This window comes from Labeo rohita, chromosome 7 (assembly GCF_022985175.1).
Source record: "Labeo rohita strain BAU-BD-2019 chromosome 7, IGBB_LRoh.1.0, whole genome shotgun sequence".
Taxonomy (NCBI): domain Eukaryota; kingdom Metazoa; phylum Chordata; class Actinopteri; order Cypriniformes; family Cyprinidae; genus Labeo; species Labeo rohita.
Window position 1 is genome coordinate 58,418,966 of NC_066875.1, and position 19,071 is coordinate 58,438,036.

Below are 19,071 nucleotides of genomic sequence, written 5' to 3' on the forward strand. Positions count from 1 at the left end.
CTCCAGTCCAGTCAGTGGCGGTAATGCACCTATAATATGGTTTTCCAACCGCTAATAAATCACCAAAGAAGAAGATGATGATGATTTGGAAAACGAATAGCTGTAATGCATAACCGTGTGCATTCCACACTCCAGACCAGTAGGTGGCGGACATGCACCCATGCATCTGCCAAAAAACTAGAGAAGAGGAAGAAGATGATGAGTTGAATTGGCTCACAATTCAGTCTGAATCATTAGAACAGTTTACGTGCCCAGTAAAGTTTGGAACGGTACACGATACTGAACATAAATAATGAAAACAAATGAAATTGATATTTACTTACAATCCGTTAAATCCACACCTATCTCTTACTGTTATCCATTAAATGTCGGCGTCGAAAATCACATCTTTACTGTCGATCAACACCTACATGTGACGCTGGACTCTGAACTGCAGATAAGAAATTTTCCAACAGTATCAAAACACTAACAGTACACGAAAAAGTACCATCATTACTATGAATACTTTGATATCATCATAGCATTGTATTACCATCTGATATCATTACTGTACTATGGAACTACCACAACATGCAACATGTCTCTTTCTGTCAAGTAAACCAGGATTGAACGCTGTTTGAGTGTTTTTAATAGGCCTACAGCATTTCCTTACAAAATAAGGGGGCCCTGTTTTACTTTGTCTCATGTGCACCAGTATTTTAACTTTGTTTACCTCTGTTTATGATTGTATTTATAAATCCATAGAATGCTATGGCTATGTTGATTTTAAAGTGCTAGTCTTTGTTTGCATGTTGTCTATGTATTAGGTTTCAGAAGTATCCACAAGTGACAAGCTGTGAAATATGCACTTGAATTTTGTCTCCAAAGTAAATTGTACAACAACACTTTTAATTTACTTTGATTTCGTTGGGATTTGTTCTGCATTTGTTTTCCATTACAGACACAAAATGGCAAATATTTGTCGTTTATATTGTGAGCTCATCACATATCAATATCAAGTGAAAAAAGAATCTGCTTTCATCTGAACATAAGACTTGTGATTTGAGGTGAGCAGTTAGTAGACTACAACAGCATGACTGAATCATGGACATTCACTTGTGCAATTCTAGAAAGTTTTTTGTTGATTAGTTATATTTGAGTACTTGCATTTGTGTGTTTTTTTCCTCAGATGTGAGTGGTAAATGTAATGATGTTAAAACACCAAATTCTTAATCATTAACCAGAAGTAACTCTATAAAGATAAGAAGCACAGCAACGGTGGACCTTCGCTCTTCTCTTTAGCACAAGAAAAACAGTCATGGCTTTATTTCAGCTTTTCTTAATTTCTATATTAAGCTCCTGCGTGGCACAGGATGAGGATATTATGACTCCTGTGGTGAATATCTTCTCTGAGCTGAAGGAGCTTAAAGCTTCAATCAATGGACTGACAGCGGATCTGAACACTGCTAAAAATGAAATCGCAGAGCAGAAAAGCTTGATTCACGAGCTGCAGAGACAGATTAAAGGTACATTCTCTGGTTTGTTTTACACTTAGATGCATATTTGAACAACTTATCTTGAGAAATCACATAGCAATGCAACACGTTTTCTAGTTTTATTTACTGCTTTAAAGTAAATTATTCTTTTTTCTCCGTTCACAGAGAGTCCTAAAGTGGCATTCACTGCATCCATGTCATCTAAACAGAGTACACACCGAGGACCTTTTAGTGACGAGACTAAGCTTATCTTTGATAAAATCCTAACCAACATTGGCAATGCATATGACCCTGTCACAGGTTTCTGCATATTAAGTTTGACATTTAAGTTTTTATTTTTAACGTGGTTTAATTTGTAGTATTGAGATCCTTGCTTGTGTATCTGTTGCAGGCGTCTTCAAAGCACCTGTTAAAGGTGTGTATTACTTCAGGTACTCAGGCTCCGCGTTTTCCTCTCATGATATGGGTCTGAGCATTTTTAAAGGCACGGCACGATTTGTGTCTTCATACGAGTATAATTCTGGCGAGCGCAACGACCTAATGTCCAATGGAGCCGTGATGGAGCTGGATGTTGGAGAGGAGGTTCACATGAGGCTGTGGATCAGATCCTGGATCTTTGTGGATCGACGGTACAACTACTCCACTTTCACAGGCTACCTGCTTTACCCACTGGATTCTACTCCTGTATAATTTATCTTTGTGTATTATTTTGTAAAATGCCAATAAGAATTGTTTAAAAGTCCTGAAAACATAGCTAATGTTTCTTTGTTTTGCATACATGTAATTAAATGGACAATGTTTCAGATATACAGACAAGAGTTTATCTTTTACTCTTGTATGGAACATTAATTTTCATTCAGGCACATCACTTGGCTGTCCAAATGGGGACTTCTATCATAGACTTCTATTTTTTTTTTTTTTTTTTTCTTTTTTTTTTTTATGTTCCTAGATGGCAAATTTGTCATTGAAGAATAGTTGTGTAAATGCGTACACACTCACAGTCAAATAAGCTTGATTGACATTATTTGTAAGACAAAAAAAAAAAAAAAAAGTTTTATCATTAATTTGTAAAAATTGAAAGTGCAATATTGACAACAATGCCCTGACAAAATGAATGCACAAAGTAGAAATAAACTTTTTTTTTCCTTTGTTTAATTCATTCTAAGAGCAATCTACAAAACAAATATAAAATCTGACATGAAGCTTCCAAAATGTAATATTCATTTAACCAATAAAGTGATCAATGTAATTGAAAAGGAGGGATATTTGATGCCAATTCATGGATAATTTGTTTCCAGGAATGTATTATTGCACATGCTATGACATTTCAATGTGCTTTTCTCTGAAAAGGCCTATGTGGAGTTGGGATAATGCCACAATGTCAGCAATATCTCCAGACTTTCAACAAATTTCCCTTTCAAACCACCTAAAATCATTTCTGAAAGCATCTTTTGGCCCAAGTTTTTTTTTTTTTTTTTTTTTTTTTTTTTTTTTAATTTGAATATGGTTTTTCATCTTGCCATGAGGTGGAAACAATGTACAATGCAACACTCTTAAAAATAAAGGTGCTTTAAAAGGTTCTTTACAACGATGCCATGTAAGAACCATTTTTGGTTCAATAAAAAACCATTCAGTCCAATGTTCTTTAAAGAACCATCTCTTTATTGCCATTATATAATCTGAAGAACTTTCTTTTGTTCTTTATGGAACCATTTAAACAAAAAAGGTTCTTCTATGGCATCGTGAAGCACCTTTATTTTTAAGAGTGAATAATTAAGGACATTGTATTATATTCAAGGTATTTCCCTCTTATTGTCTAAGATGAGCAGGTATGGGCAACACACAGGCAGCTATGTATGTATTCGGGCCTGGTGTCACGCTCATGTTCTCCCAGCGTTCTGTTGCAGGATCATAGCGGTGCACTGTTTTGGTATCACTGTAGTCATCCTGGCAGTAGCCTCCGATGACGTAGACCTTCCCCTCTAAGACCGCTGATGCTGACCCAACATGAGGCACTGGGAAGGGCATAATGGCACTCCAGGAGTTGGCCACAAGGTCATAGACCTCACAGGCTAATTGATCTACCAGATGGCCATCAGCATCACATGAAACCCCTCCTGCCACGTATAGACGGTCACCTAGGGTCTCCATGCAGTGCAGGGCTCTGTCATGTGTCATCATAGCCAGGTTAGTGGATCCTCGTTCTGGGTGGTAAGAGGTCATGGATGACAGGCATTGATACTGGCTGTTCAAGCCTCCTGATAGGAAAATCGTACCATTCCATACACTGGCTGCATGACAGCATATAGCTTGGTTTAATGGGTGAACAAAACTGGAATATGAGAGAATGAAAAAGAAAAGCTTTGAGTGGAGGATGGCAGAACTTGTTTTGAATGGTTATCAGCAGGTATTAAGAAGTAGTCTTGCTATACATCTATGATGTTAAATTTACATTACACATTAAACAAAGTGATTTAGCAAAGTAGGACTTTACTCAGAATCAACGTTGTTTGTTCTAGAGCAACGTTCCTCTGGACCTTGGTCGGGGTAGATGGGTGCCAATGGCAACGTTATTAGGAATAGATATACAGTCTGTTCAGTGGGTCGCAATGTTATTACTTTGCTGTCAGTTGTTGAACTGACACAATATAACATGAAAATCAATGAAAATTAGACAAGGCATACAACCCATTGAATGGACTCTACGTCTATCCATCTCCACATGGTTTTCATTTGAACAAAAATATGGTGCCTACCCCGTTGAAAATCCAGCATATGTTGTTTAGGTGTGTTTTGAAGCATGGCTGCTGGTTTGAGCTGGTAGCTAGCAACTAGCTTCTGCTCCGGACCAGCTAAGAACCAGCTTGAACCAGCTTAAACCAGCTCATGACCAGCTAAAGACCGACTTAAATCAGATCAAACCAGCTGACTCACTTTAAAACATACCTGACCAGCATATGCTAGGTCCATAAACAAACCAAAGTTTTGGGTAAGAGTGATTTAGGGTTTGGGTCTTAAACAATATTTAGAAGGTAGTTTCAGGCCTGTGATTACTTTTTAGAAACATTGTTCTAGGAAGAACAGCTAATATTGATCAAAAATGATGCCTTTTAGGTTTGTTCTGAAATTGCAAATGCATTTCTTGTGTTATTCTTTTACTGTACTAACCTCCAAGTATTTGTGTCGGGGCAGTAAGCCTCAACACTCTCCATATTGACCTCCGAGTCTCTCTCTCCACCAATAGCATATATTTTACCATTCAGGACCACTAGAGTGAAGCTGCCTCTTGGCTCATGCATATCGGCCAACCGTTGCCAAGAGTTTTGGATGGGATCATACCTAGTTCAAAGATTGAACAGGAAGTCCAAAGTATGAGAGGGCAACTCTGGACAAGGACATATATATAAGTCCTCATGTGACATCTTACCTGTAGGTACAATTCATGGTATCAGCTTTGCCGTAATAATGCCGTCCACCAACTATGTAAAGCTTGCCCCTCATTACCCCAACTCCATGACTGAATCTTGGTTTCTCAGGTAAGGTTCCCAAAATTCTCCACTCTACTTTCTTTACCAATCCAACGTGGTTCTGCAAGGAATTGCTAAACCACATTTCCCTACAGGGTCTACGTTTATCAAAATCATCAGTGATCCTCTCACCCCCAACAAGTACTAGAGTGTCTTTAGGCATGTAGGCCCTGAAATTCGACTGAACATCTGTAGAACTGGAACAGAACTCTTCAAGAAGAGAATCGTATAGATTTTTGGCACCAATTCTCGACCAAGATGTTATGGACTTGACTTCTTTAAACTCCTTAAAGGTCATTAAGGGAAACTGGACGGTTCCCATCAGCTCCCTGGCGAGTTTCACTCGTTCTCTGGGAAAGGCTTCGATCCAAGACATGACTGCTTTGAACACGGGCAACTCCGAGGGAACACAGAGAGAATCACTTTGAAGGTACTTCTTCAGTTTCTCTACAGGAAGATCTTGGAACTTTGGAGTGATGGACACGTCTTGAAAGTGCCTCAAGACAAAGTCATTGGCCAGCACAAGTAAGTCTGCCATCCCATAGGCCTCTGCGAACGAAGCTACATCCAAGCAGCTGTAAGCATCTATTTCTTGTTGCAGGAAGTTAAGGCATAGTGAGAAGGCAGTATGAAACTGTAATTGAAGAGATGTACAGGTGAGGTCAAACACACAGCCCCATCCGAGAGTAAGAGCCCCACTGTAGGTGTAGTGCAGGAGGGCTTCAAACTTGGCAGCCTCAACTAAGAGCAGAGACACCAGTTCCTGTCGGCTCTCCTTCATACCGCTGGTAAACATGCCTCTGAAGTAGTCGCTGCCGGCAGCCAAGAGTGCCCGGTGAGCTTCATGAAGGTGAGACATACATAAAACATTATAAACAGTTTCACAAATGCATCAAATAATACTTAGATCTAGTGAAGTATAAATGTATATGATATGGAGGCAGCATTTACCTTCATGCATAGAAAACTCAAACCTTGACTGCGTTTTCAAGTCTCTTACCATGAAACACTCTTCCTTCCACTTCAAGCTCCACATCACATCCAATTCTTTGTGTCCACATCTGTCTGATATGCTGTAGACTCATTTTCATATGTTCCTCAGCAGAAATCTCTTCTCTGTCCACTTTCTTCCCTTTTGCCTCATCCTCTTCTCTCTCTTCCTCCTCTTTGCAGAGTTCCAGAATTCTCGGAGCTTCCAGGCTGACCGCTGCAGACCAAATCCATTCTGTATTGTCTTTGTTCAGATTGCCAATGTTCCCTGTATAGGCGAACTCCACCACTGCTGCCAACCCCGATCCATGAACCTCAGGACCCAAACACAAGGAGATAAACTCTTCTTGTTTGGGCTTCTGTCTGATTCTCGTCTGAATAAGGTAACTGACTGCAGCCAAAACAAAAGAATGAACTTGGAATTGGTATCCGTCTTCTGTGAAGAGAGTTAAGTCAGTGAGGACCGAATACAACATCATGTTCTGCAGAGCCTGGAAGACCGCACCTGGGTAAGCTGGATCAGAGTATAGCTTTTTGGGATACATATCGCAGTCCTCAACTTCAGAATCTTCAAAACTGCTACTTCCATCATATTCATCATCATCATCGTCATAATCCTCCTCCTCCTCCTCTAACTCTTGATTTATGAGTTCCTGTTCAGAACTGGAGTCCTTCATGCGCTGCTTTTCATCTCTAGGTGTTATACCTCCAAATGTTAAGTCTGTTACAGAACTACCAATTTCATTGGTATTGATGGAGGCAGTAGCAAAACAGTCATTTTCATTATCATTGTCATATTCATCGTAATTTTTATCAGTAATTTTATCATTTTGTGCACACACAGCAACTGAACTCTCTCCATTTGTAGAAGTAACAGCTGAACTCTTAATATATTCTTCATTGCCGTTGATGTCGACATAATGTCGTATATTATATCCACTCTTTTCATCACTGACTTTAGCATTATTTGTAAGGGAAGCAACTAAATCTTCACTGTTTGCAGATGTTACAGTAAAATTAGCAATCAATTCCTTGTCATCATTTTCATTAGCATCATTGTCATCACTGGTTTTATCGTTATTTATTGCAGCCACTAAACAGCCACTGTTTGCAAATGCAACAGGTAAACTGTTACTATGTTCTTCATCAGTATTTTTGTCATCATATTTATCAGCATAATCTTCATCGCCAGCATTTTCATTATTTGTGCATGCAGCAGTTAAACCGTCACTGCTTGCAGATGCAGCAAAACTACTACTGCATTCTGTATCAGTATTATTGTTGTCGTCATATAGATTGACATCCTCTTCATCACTGGCTTTTTTTGTACACATAGCAAAAACACTGTCACTATTTGCAGGCGTAAAAGGAGAACTAACACAACATCCTTTATCCTTTACTTGCAGCTCTTTTGGACCCTCCTCTGTCCGCTCATCTTTCTCCCCTGGATTCTCCTCACCCTCCTCTTCTTCACTCACATCCATCCATCCTTTGTCTCTGCTCATATTGTCATCCTCTCTTGATCTCCATGAACTTCTCCATTCTCTCCGAAGACACTGTTGATTTATTGCCATTGAGTCTTTAGGTTTCTGTCAAGAGGGAATCCTCAAAACACTTTCCTTCTGCTGAAAAACCAGAGCAAGCTCCATACAATCAGTTTCCTAACTTGTGTCGAATCTCTCTGTTGATGTGAGATCTTGTACTGTAGTCTGGTATGCAAAATAGATTAGTGTCTCCTGAGGTCACACACAACATAATACTATTTTTACCTCAAGCATTCAATAAGATCACATCTCAAACCATCTCAGAAACACTGGCTACTTCAGTCAGACTATATATTTATGAGTGTTTAGTGCTGATTAATAAACTAGATTTACTTGTTACACAGCTGTCTGTTTGTATGTTTAACTGTGCATGCAAGTTGTTTTACAATGAATTTGACGATGTGCTTTGTCTAATAGTCTGGTATCTGAACCTTTTGTTAAAAATTTCTCAGCATCAGGACTGACCCTTCCAACTTTCTTGTACGTTTCTGGTCTAACTGAGCACAATTTTTCCAATGCATTTAATTGCAAGGAAAAAAATTGTTTCTCTGTCATCTATTTTCAGATGATGTCTATTATTCTTCAACTTTGAGAACATCATGGCAGTGAATGTCTCCCAAAACAATAAAATCTACCTAATCTGACTTATTAAATGTTGTTTTCCTTTATTGTGCTGAAAGCCATAGTGCTCAGTCACAGAACATCTAAAAACATCTTGAAAGAAATTATCCTTTGCACTGATCCTGGACCAGTAGCCTTTCAACAAACTGAAGATTGTGCTGGGATCATTTTAAAAGCGCAACCTCTTTGGGATCCTGCCCTTGACTGCATCTCTGGCTCAGTTTGGGGCCATAAGAAATTTTGGAGCGGGTGTTGGGAGCATGTGATGCCTCAAGGCATTAGATTCTGATCGCGTCAGTAGAATCATGTTTCTCCTCCACAGCCTGGGAATGTTATCTGGGTCAAGGAGCCCAGGGCAGATGGAAACAAGCAGTTTATAGACTTGAGGATTGTTTTTCTTTCCTTCTTTCTCTCTGTGTTTTTTTATGCTTTTATAATTAAAATAGCAAATTGGTTGTTTTTCTGTTGTTTAAATGCTTTAAATGTTGTTTAAAATAATAATGTAATTGTAATTGCAATCATTATGCTGGTTATTGTTTGTATAAACCCATAAGGCAAAAACTTAATATTGAGATCTTTTAAGTAGGTCAAAGTTTTTGTAACCTTTATTATCATAAATTTATTGAGGCATTAAGAATAGTAATGCATACTGTTATAATAAAGCCTGTCTACATCCTCTAATACACACACACGCAGATATAGCCCGGCTCATGTGTACATTAGGCTTCTCTGTGTCTTTTGTCTCTCCTCGTTTGGAAAGTGTGAATGCGCGAGACAGCAGATGGAAACTTGCGGTGCTTTAAGAGCTACAAGCAGAGGAGCAAATGTCACTGGTGGCCTTGGACTGAAAACCTGCTGGAGATGCCAGGAGGCCACAGAGAGACAGACAGAGAGAATATGCTCATGCTAGGACTCTATTAGAGCCTGACTGCCTTCTTTATTACATAAATGCACAAAAAAATCGGGATATTGAAGACACACTTAAACATGCCTGGAATTTTTTGGATTCGCCTAGAAGGCATCCAAACATTTTTGTTTTTTGATAATTAACAAACAACAAACACATGATAATTCATTTTTTACCACTGTGTTTGCAAACGGTTACTGTGACAATGACCGCCAGATGAGTCTCGATGAGCTGTCTCGCCCATAATGATGCTACTATTGGCTCAGAGAGTTGTCAGTCACAACCCCTACTGTTCTGTGAGTGTTTCGTTCTCTCTCGCTCTTATTGCAAGGACGAGTGCTCATGTTTTAATGACAAACAAACCTCTTCCAAAGCCACAGCTACACCTACAGACCATGAGTGGACTGTGTGCTGCAACTTAACAAATAAATGAATAAATGGAGAAAATATACCTCATTATGAGCTTCATATTGTACCTTGTTTGTATGGCACTATTTCTCTCAGATATTGTTCACAAATCTGTCTAAATCTGTGTTAGTGAGCACTCCTTTGCCGATATAATCCATCCACCTCACAGGTGTGGCATATCAAGATGCTGATTAGACAGCGTGATTATTGCACAGGTGTGCCTTAGGCTGGCCACAATAAAAAAACACTCTAAAATGTGCTCTACCATAAGCCGTCTCCAAAGGCGTTTCAGAGAATTTGGCAGTACATCTAACCACAGGTCGAGAACTATAGTTCCAACCACGTAAGTTTGTGAAGCTGTTTGCGAATGTACGTTTGAACTATGGTTTCGGGAGTGATTGAGCTTGAGCTATGGTAAATTTGCTTTCTGAAACCAAATCAAGTGACAATAAGTCAGACTAACTGAAATGAGCCTGGCTTATTTGGTAAACTTGTTTTATGAAACAGCCCCCGGTCATGAGCTGGTTTCTTAGCTGGTCATGTGCTGGTCCTAAGCCCAAATCAGTTTATGACCAGCTAATGACCAGCTCAAACCAGCAGCCATGCTCCAAAAGATACATAACCAGCATATGCTGGTTTTTTTTTGTTGTTGTTGTTGTTGTTGTTTGTTTGTTTGTTTTTTTGTTTGTTTTTTTTTTGTTTTTGTTTTGTTTATCAGGACTAGGCTTTATTTTCTCAAGAAACAAAGTACAATTTCTGGTATATTTCAGTTTTATATAGAAATATCACGTCAAATGTGAAATTATTAAATAATTATGTTTTTAAGAGAAAATTAGATGCTCAGACTTGCTGTCAAACTATAACTTTATTTCTCTTAAAATCTAGACAGAGACTCATTTTACAATTTTACAGACTCCTTTTACAATACCATTTTCACAGGGAAAAAATCCATAAAATTAAAAGGAAAAATAAGCATTAAGCAAATATGAATAAATGTGAAAATGTGAAATCTAAAATCAGCTGGAATTGTCGCGATAGAAACACTCAAACATGCAGCTGATAAATTGGAAAAATCACAAACGCTCACTCTCAGATAATAACTAATGATGATTATGGGAAACGTTTGTCTGCACTCATCTGACCTGACTCACGCTTGTGCTTCTGCCAGTGAATATTGCGTCTGGAGACGGTTCAAATGAGTCACTGACTATGAAATACTGCAGTCGACGTTACAGCGAGCCAGTGTGAGACAAACAACAGCCCTTTACACAGAGGAACAAATCCATGAACGACACGATGAAGAGTCAGGAACAGATGAAAGACGGCAAAAGCAAGAAGAATGAAAACTCTTATGAGCTTATTTACACCAAAAACAGTTTGTAAAAAGATTGACGCTTGCATAGATTCAGCCTACATGTGGCGGTGGGCCTTTGGCCCCGATGTGCTTCTCTCCCACACTCACACACACACACACACACACATACACACAGCATGAAGAATTAGATAACAGCTCTATTTCTGATGACACTGAGAGACGGTGCAGAGGTTCAGCAGACACGAGGAGTGATTCACTTCATGGAGATGCAGATCTGTGCTGCTTTTACTGATGTTCAAGTCAACATGAAAGCAACTTTCCTCATAAATGTTCCTTGTTTTATTGTGCGCAGTTTTAAAAATCTTTCTGTGAAATTTCTTTGTCCCTAAAACGACTTTCTTTTGCACTTGACGTCAAGGCTGCCAAATAGCTATTCAGCTGCTTTTGTAGGTGACACAGCCTTTCTGAAATCTTTGTGAGGTCATTTAATGCTGGGTTATGTACTAAAGGTTATGGCAATGATCGCAGATGAGGGCACTCTTGACCTTCATCCTCCACATTTCAGGCCAAAAAAACCTCCTCAAACTCCCACTTTACACCATCGCATCAAACTCTGATGAATAAAAGCAAGTTCGGACTAGAAGAAATTTTGACTTTAAATACAGATGTGAAAAGGATTTATACTAAAATCTGATTAATCATACGACTGAGATCTTTCAAATGGCACATGCAGGGGTGTTAAAAGTACTTTATTGCATTTCATTAATATACTTTAGGATTAATTTGTAAATATGTTCTTTGCTCTACTGATTTTGAAACTGCAACTTTTACTGTATTACTTTTTTAAGGAACAGTACCAAGTTGTTTCACAAGTCATTATTACTTAAATATTTCCTATGATAAAAAAATATAGGTTTGTATAGTATTTTTATCTTTCTAAGCTGTCGAGCCAAGCAAATTGAGCTCTGGTGCTTTTTGTTGTTTTATTTACAGCCAATGAAATCTATTTCAATGTGAAATGTATTTGGCAACAGTTGCAGTCATTTGTCTTTGTGAAGAGACGCCTTAGTTAAAAAATTATAACTTTATGCTTTAACACGAATAAATGTGGAAACAATTTTTGGATACAGTATTCCCTCACTTAAGTACAGTGTCGCTGTAGTTTTACAACCCTGATCACGTGCGTCCAAATGTGCTTTTTTTGTCAAATAATCCGGGTGTCTTTGGTGTCCAACAACTAAAGGAGCCCATTTCCACCACATAGGATAATGTCATAATTATGGCATAAACATTAGAATGTAACTAAGCCATAATTATGACAGAAAGAAAATTATGACTTTTTATCTCATAATGATTTTTGTCATAATTTGACATTTTATCTCATAATTATTACTTAGTATGTCATAATGATTTTTTTCTCATAATTTGCCATTTTATCTCATAATTATGACTTGCTGTCAAAATTTTACATTTGATCTCATAACTATGACTTAGTATGTCCTGTTGATTTTGTCATTATTTGACATTTTATCTCATAACTATGACTTACTATCAAAAATGTACATTTTATCTCATAACTATGACTTTGTATGTCACAGTGATTTTTGTCATAATTTGACATTTTATCTCATTATTATGACTTGCTGTCATAATTTGACATTCTATCTCATAATTATGACTTACTGTCCAAATTTGACATTTGATCTCATAACTATGAATTAGTATGTCATATTGATTTTTGTCATAATTTGACTTTTTTTTTCTCACAATTGACTTAGTATGTCCTATTGATTTTGTCATAACTTGCAATTTTATCTCATAATTATGACATACTGTCATAATTTGACATTTTATCTCATAATTATGACTTACTGTCAAAACTTGACATTTGATCTTATAACTATGACTTGGTATGTCATATTGATTTTTGTCATAATTTGACATTTTATCTCATAATTATTACTTACTGTCAAAACTTGACAAGTAATCTCTTTACTATGACTTGATTTGTCATACTGATTTTTGTCATAATTTTACATTTTGTTCCTCATAATTATGACACTATCAAAAAAATACATATTATCTCATAACTGATTTTTGTCATAATTTGACATTTTATCTCATAATTGACTTAGCATGTCCTATTGATTTTGCATTAATTTGACATTTTATCTCATAATTATTACTTACTGTCAAAACTTGACATGTGATCTCATAACTACCACATGGTATGTCATATTGATTTTTGTCATAATTTGACATTTTATCTTATAATTATGACTTACTGTCAAAACTTGACATGTGATCTCATAATTATGACTCAGTTTGTCATATTGATTTTTGTCATAATTTCACATTTTATCTCATAATTATGACTTACTATCAAAAATGTACATTTTATCTCATAACTATGACTTAGTATGTCACAATGATTTTTGTCATAATTTGACATTTTATCTCATTATTATGACTTGCTGTCATAATTTGACACTCTATCTCATAATTCTGACTTACTGTCCAAATTTGACATTTGATTTCATAACTATGACTTAGTATGTCATATTGATTTTTGTCATAATTTGACATTTTTATCTCACAATTGACTTAGCATGTCCTATTGATTTTGTCATAACTTGCCATTTTATCTCATAATTATGACATACTGTCATAATTTGACATTTTATCTCACAATTATGACTTACTGTCAAATTTGACATTTGATCTTATAACTATGACTTGGCATGTCATATTGATTTGACATACCATAATTTGACATTTTATCTTATAATTATGACTTAGTATGTCATAATGATTTTTGTCATAACTTGACATTTTCATCTCATAATTATGACTTTGTGTATCTTGTACTTTTTATCTCATAATGATTTACCAAATAATTTTTCCTCATGTGGCAGAAACAGGTTTCTATAGATAACACTGTATAAAAGAGTCTAATATACTGTACATGTAGACACAACTAAACAGAAATGAATTGATTCATATAGTGAAGAGGGTTATACAACAATATTTTAAGGCAATGTCAAGTGTCTGTGAGTGGTAGGAGGAATGACATGAGAACGATGATAATGGATACGGAGAGAGGGACGATGAGCAAATAACAAGACACAGGAAGGCACAGAGGGACGGGAAACACTGTCAAGGGCCATTTTCCTCTGTCGGGTTTGTCGTCCGTGGCATTTTGAGTCTCTCGCGCTGCACAACGGCAGATTACCAGCGGCCGCACCTGAGAAATGCTCTCCTGTGAGACAGAAACGATGACATGAAGAGGAATCCAGTCAATTCTGCTTCAGTAATTTGGTTCAAAATACTGAACCACTGAATAGATCTAAAAATGAAATAGGCATGAAAAAACAAATAATAATAACTTTTTTAGTTTATTTGGTGAAAAACAATGAGTGAAAAACAATTATGTTATTTTATTTATTGTACTTAATGATGATTTAAATTTTTTATTTTTATTATTATTTTTTTTTTTTCAAATTAGTTTCAGACAATAATTAAGATGTATATTCAAGCGATATCATTCAACACTGAATGATCATGTTGCTGAATGTTGCTCACCTCCAGTATGGTCCTGTTATGCGTGCGATGAGGACTGAGGCGGAGACTCCAGCGGTGCGTCCTGTGGCTCCGCCCACCGTCGTCTTCACTCTCCGTTGTGTCCTGCCGCGTGATTCGTTGACGCTTTCTCTTCCGGGAGCTGATTCGTTGGAGGGAACCCACAATCTGGAGCCTGAACGAATCACAAAGCAGAAAGCCAGATGAAGAAGTGGACACAGACGTAGCGCATGAGTGCATGTGCAGATCACAGACCTGCTGTCTGTGTCTTCGATGTCTGCATCAGCATCGCTGTCTCCCTGAAGATGAGACTGGACACACTCCTCCTGAAACATGAGTCACATGTATAAACACTGAGACACGTGTGCGCTTATACATTCAGAGACATGTGGACGCTGCGCCCACCTCTGTGCCGTAACCTTCTGAGTATCTGGTGATCATGGGTCTGTTCTTACCACACTGGACACATTTCACACTGGAGTCCTGATGGGAGACAATAAGAGAGATTGCCAGAGATTGCCACTGCAAGATCTTTTATTTAATGTATTTATTTATTTGTAGTGCTTGCTAACACAAAGATAAAACAGATGACAAAATTGTATAATAGGTGGGAAAACAACAAAACAAAACCTACATTTACATTCAAGGAACAACTCATATATAATGTCAAAGTCATATATTTATTATATACTGCTAAATCCCAGGACTTTCAATAACTTTTCATGCCCTATATATATTTATTTATTTATTTATTTATTTATTTATTATTGTCCAAGGACTTCAATCAGAGATTGAAGATTCTAAAAAAATGAGAGATAATTAAAAATATACTAATAAAAAATGGCAAAAATAAAGTGAAGTACATGCAAAGTATCATTACTAAAGTATTACAAAGTATACTAAACTTTTTTTATACTAAACTGTTTTCTACAGTTTAAGAAAAAATAAATCAGTAAAAAATAATAAAAAAAAAAAGATTAATGAAATCACTCCGAAAACCTGATCTGAAACAAGTGATTCATCATACACACTCCGAAGTCCCAATCTGAAACAAATGATTTGCGATTCGTACTCCGAAGTTCAGATTTAAAGCAAAAGATTTGCGATCCACACACTAAAGTCCAAATCTGAATAATCATTGCATACATTTTAGATCAGGACTTGTGTATTGTGAATCATTTGATTCAGATTGGGACTTCAGATCATGTATCGCAAATCATTTGAATTGAATCATTCAGTTTGCAAAATGATTTAAGAACCCGTTCCGATCTAAATCAAATGATTGGCAATAGACAAAGTTCCAATCTAAATTAAATGATTTGTGATACACGATTTGAAGTCCCGATCCAAGTCAAATCATTCGTGAATACGTTCTAAAGTTCCAATCTAAATCAAATGATTCACGATTTTAAGTCCCAATATGAAACAAATGATTCACGATACCTGATCCGATGACAACAGTGAATTATTTTGCAATGCAATGGTTTAACTGATTCAGGGTTTCAAGAAGCTCTGTTTCACCCAACACTATGTGCTTTTTAAAATCATTATAAGCGATGTCAAAATTCAAAAATAAATGGCTCTTTTAATTTGATCTGTTTTTTGCTAGTGAATCGCTTGAAATGAATGATCAAAGTCATGAGTTAGAATCAGTTAAAACGGTTTCAGCGTTAATGACTCACTCAATTGATTCAGTTCATCTGTTCCCCTTTTCACGTCTTTAGCCATGTTTACATGACACAGTCAATAGTACTCTTGGCTTAGCTCACTAGTTTAGGTGAAAAAGGTATGATATTTTTTTTTAATTGCAGGAATTTTGTGTGAAAACCCTAGTAAAAAAGCATTTAAAATGCATTTATTTTATACTAAGTATAGTTCAAGTCTATTAACATATTTACTGACATATTGTTCAAGACTTACTGATATAAAAATATAATAAACTTTTTGGAGTACTACTTGTGCACAATGCACATGTCTTAATATTAAGCCTAAAATATGTTTTAATGTCACTATTGATGACACTTTCCAATCAAACAATCAAATATACTTAAGTAAATCTTTAGTTGGACTTCAGCACTACTTCTGCACAATTAAAGAGCATTAAGTACAAAATTAGTTGTTCCAATTTAGCAGATTTTAAATATACCAGTTTAGTACAATAAAGGTACAACTGCAGCGTATTTTTTAAAGTACATAATATATAAATGAATTTGTAGTATACTTAGCATGAAATAAATTTATTTGTAACATATTTTAGTATATTTATTTCTCACTAGGTAAGATATGTGCTTACAGAAAAAAACAAAACAAAACAAAAAAACAGTTATTTCAATAGATACATTGTCTTTCAATAATTCAAGCCCTTTTCAAGTACCTCTTCAGGAATATTGCTAGTTTTAAGGATGATCCAGCCTTAAATTTCAAAAAGCCAAATTTAAGTAAGCACTTTGAGCACCTTGTACGGACCCTGTTTCAGCATCATTACTGCAGTCTTCAGTGTCACATGATGCTTCAGAAATCATCCTAATATGCTGATTTGCTGCTCAAGAAACATTTCTGATTATTATCAGTGTTGAAAACAGTTGTGCTGCTTCATTTTTTTTAGAAACATTTATTTTTTTCAGGATTCTCTGATGATTAGAAAGTTCAAAAGAACAGCATTTATTTAAAACAGAATTTGTTTGTAACATTATACACTTCTTTACTGTTACTTTTAATCAATATAATGCATCCTTGATGAATACAAATATTAATTTCTTAAAAAAAAAAAAAAAAAAAAAAAAAAAAAAAAAAAATCCCCCAATTTTTAAAGATTGTCATAAATATATGTATATACAAACACTCACCTCCTGTGGATGCTGATCACAGGTGGTAAAGGGGTTATTTTCACACAAACACACTCCAGTGGTCTGTCCACAAGCCCCCATATCCTACAGAAAGACAAATTGAACATGTGCAGTTCCAATAATGACACTCAGAGCTCCAATAATGACATCCATACCTCACAGTCATTGTCTGAGTTGTCCGAGAAGAGGCCGTTTGAGTCGGAGTCTTTTCTTCTAATCACCTCCATCTCTCCCTGACTCACTCACACTTCCACCTACACGAGGTGAGGGATAAATAAAGAAACGCTGCACCAACAAAACCACTTCCACTCAAACTTACATATGCAGTGCCAGTGTGTTCTACAGCCAGGGAAATCATGCTGAATGCAAATTACAATAATGCAATGAACATTAAAACAATATATGATAGCAAAATAAACTGTCGGACTATTGATGCCCGGTGAAAAATCCTGCTTCTAAAGCAAAAATCCATTTGTGAAGCACTGCACTGCACTGTCACTGACGGTGATCTGCGTGACAAGTGTTTTGAAGTGGTTGCACCATCAGTTTGAAGCATTGTGCAGCTGTCTGAAACTGAAACCTTGGTTTAGAAATGCGTGTATAAAAATATATTCGTACTTAGCGCAATCTACTGTTTCTCTTTTTCTAAGCACCTTTTACAAAGAAAAGCAAGCATAGATGATTTCAGCCCAATCCCACGCGCATCTGCCCCGCGCGCTCATTACGTAATAAAGGCGCACATATTGTATTTGTTCGAAGCGCGCAGATATTTCGCACGTATTTTTTCTCCGTATCGTCTTTCGCGAACACTTTAAATGATATTTCGCAACACCTCCGTTTCGCAGCGGAAACACACGGGTGCTGTCAATCATTTGAAGTCATTATAAACACGCGAAACAAACAGCAAACTAAGAGTTTCATGTGGAAATCGCGCAAATCGTTCGTTATTGGCGCAACAAAATCAGAGAACTTCTTAAAGCGGTCGCTCTTGACTTACCTTGTCTGAAAGATGATACATCATCTCAGTCTTTTGCTTCCAGATATATCATTTGATTGTGCGTTGGTTTTGTGCGTATACTAACAAATCAGGACGGGTCCTTCCCGACGCGGGTGAACACGGAAGCGCTCGGTGTCCCGAAAATGTTTGACATTGTAGTTTCGGTGTCAGTCGCTCGTCGAATAATAACGGTGCAGTCCGCGGGGGCGCGCCTGCCATAAATAACATTCCGGAGCAGGGTAAAGGAGCGTGCGCGCTCCCGTGGTGGAGATGACGTATGGCGTTTCGAAGGACTAGTCAAACGTTGTCGTGAGGATGACAGCTTTGACAGCTCCACCACTGGAAATACAAGGTTCAGAGCAGTAAAAAACTTAAATTATATAAAAAGCTTAAATTAGATACAGTATATATAAATTCAAATATTTTTTTTATGATATGAATGGAAATTAAACATTTATTATAAAACATAAACATTCTACTATACTAATACTAATTGAATTTGTAACACAATTTGGAACTTATCCAAATGGGATCAACCAAGAATCATCTAAGAATTATTAGGGGTCTAATGGATAAACTGAAAATAGGAGTTAGGATTCCTTTAGGACAAAAGAAAGAGAGAGAGAAATGAATATAGCTTATTGTTGAAGGATTTAAAACTGCTGGAGTTCTGACTCATACGTCTCCTTCACCTCATAATGAATAACGTCTCACTGATTCTAATCGGTGGTCATTCCCATCTGATTGAAAGTCTGGGATTGCCCTCTCTAGCTAATTAAACATCATTAAACACTATTATGGACAACATCCAGCCCTGTGATACCAATCACTTCCCCCGGCTTTACAAACAAACATAAACAGC

At 36.7% G+C, this 19,071-nt stretch overlaps 3 protein-coding genes across 4 annotated transcripts; 1 reads left to right on the forward strand and 2 right to left on the reverse strand.

Moving 5' to 3' along the window:
- Nucleotides 1-1,238: 1,238 nt before the first annotated feature.
- On the forward strand, nt 1,239-2,745 carry cbln11 (cerebellin 11). The gene is made up of 3 exons (XM_051115254.1): nt 1,239-1,505; nt 1,641-1,775; nt 1,867-2,745. Exons 1-3 carry the CDS (start codon nt 1,298-1,300, stop codon nt 2,163-2,165), a joined length of 642 nt encoding a protein of 213 aa, XP_050971211.1. The 5' UTR covers nt 1,239-1,297; the 3' UTR covers nt 2,166-2,745.
- A 191-nt stretch (nt 2,746-2,936) lies between these two features.
- Nucleotides 2,937-7,725, reverse strand: LOC127168401 (kelch-like protein 13). The gene is made up of 4 exons (XM_051115250.1): nt 6,003-7,725; nt 4,903-5,842; nt 4,644-4,814; nt 2,937-3,807 (listed from the first exon to the last, which is right to left on the reverse strand). The coding sequence occupies exons 1-4, from the start codon at nt 7,564-7,566 to the stop codon at nt 3,285-3,287; spliced, it is 3,198 nt and encodes a 1,065-aa protein (XP_050971207.1). The 5' UTR covers nt 7,567-7,725; the 3' UTR covers nt 2,937-3,284.
- A 4,973-nt stretch (nt 7,726-12,698) lies between these two features.
- si:ch211-63p21.1 (uncharacterized) lies at nt 12,699-18,449 on the reverse strand. 2 transcript variants are annotated; one of them, XM_051115627.1, is made up of 7 exons: nt 18,210-18,447; nt 17,368-17,466; nt 17,213-17,296; nt 14,772-14,849; nt 14,622-14,692; nt 14,370-14,541; nt 12,699-14,046 (listed from the first exon to the last, which is right to left on the reverse strand). In XM_051115627.1, the coding sequence occupies exons 2-7, from the start codon at nt 17,437-17,439 to the stop codon at nt 13,828-13,830; spliced, it is 696 nt and encodes a 231-aa protein (XP_050971584.1). In that variant the 5' UTR covers nt 17,440-17,466; nt 18,210-18,447; the 3' UTR covers nt 12,699-13,827. The 2 variants fall into 2 exon arrangements, with proteins under 2 accessions (XP_050971584.1, XP_050971585.1); XM_051115628.1 differs by having other exon boundaries at nt 13,995-14,133; nt 18,210-18,449.
- Nucleotides 18,450-19,071: the final 622 nt, after the last annotated feature.

Coding starts and splice junctions, on each gene's coding strand:
- cbln11 (XM_051115254.1), top strand. CDS start 1,298: ATGGCTTTATTTCAGCTTTTCTTAATTTCTATATTAAGCTCCTGCGTG. Junction 1,506..1,640: donor GCTGCAGAGACAGATTAAAG/GTACATTCTCTG, acceptor CTCCGTTCACAG/AGAGTCCTAAAGTGGCATTC. Junction 1,776..1,866: donor TGCATATGACCCTGTCACAG/GTTTCTGCATAT, acceptor TATCTGTTGCAG/GCGTCTTCAAAGCACCTGTT.
- LOC127168401 (XM_051115250.1), bottom strand. CDS start 7,566: ATGGCAATAAATCAACAGTGTCTTCGGAGAGAATGGAGAAGTTCATGG. Junction 4,815..4,902: donor ACCATGAATTGTACCTACAG/GTAAGATGTCAC, acceptor TCTTTGAACTAG/GTATGATCCCATCCAAAACT. Junction 3,808..4,643: donor CCCGACACAAATACTTGGAG/GTTAGTACAGTA, acceptor CTCATATTCCAG/TTTTGTTCACCCATTAAACC.
- si:ch211-63p21.1 (XM_051115627.1), bottom strand. CDS start 17,439: ATGGAGGTGATTAGAAGAAAAGACTCCGACTCAAACGGCCTCTTCTCG. Junction 14,693..14,771: donor CAGAAGGTTACGGCACAGAG/GTGGGCGCAGCG, acceptor CTCATGTTTCAG/GAGGAGTGTGTCCAGTCTCA. Junction 14,542..14,621: donor ATCGAAGACACAGACAGCAG/GTCTGTGATCTG, acceptor TGATTCGTTCAG/GCTCCAGATTGTGGGTTCCC.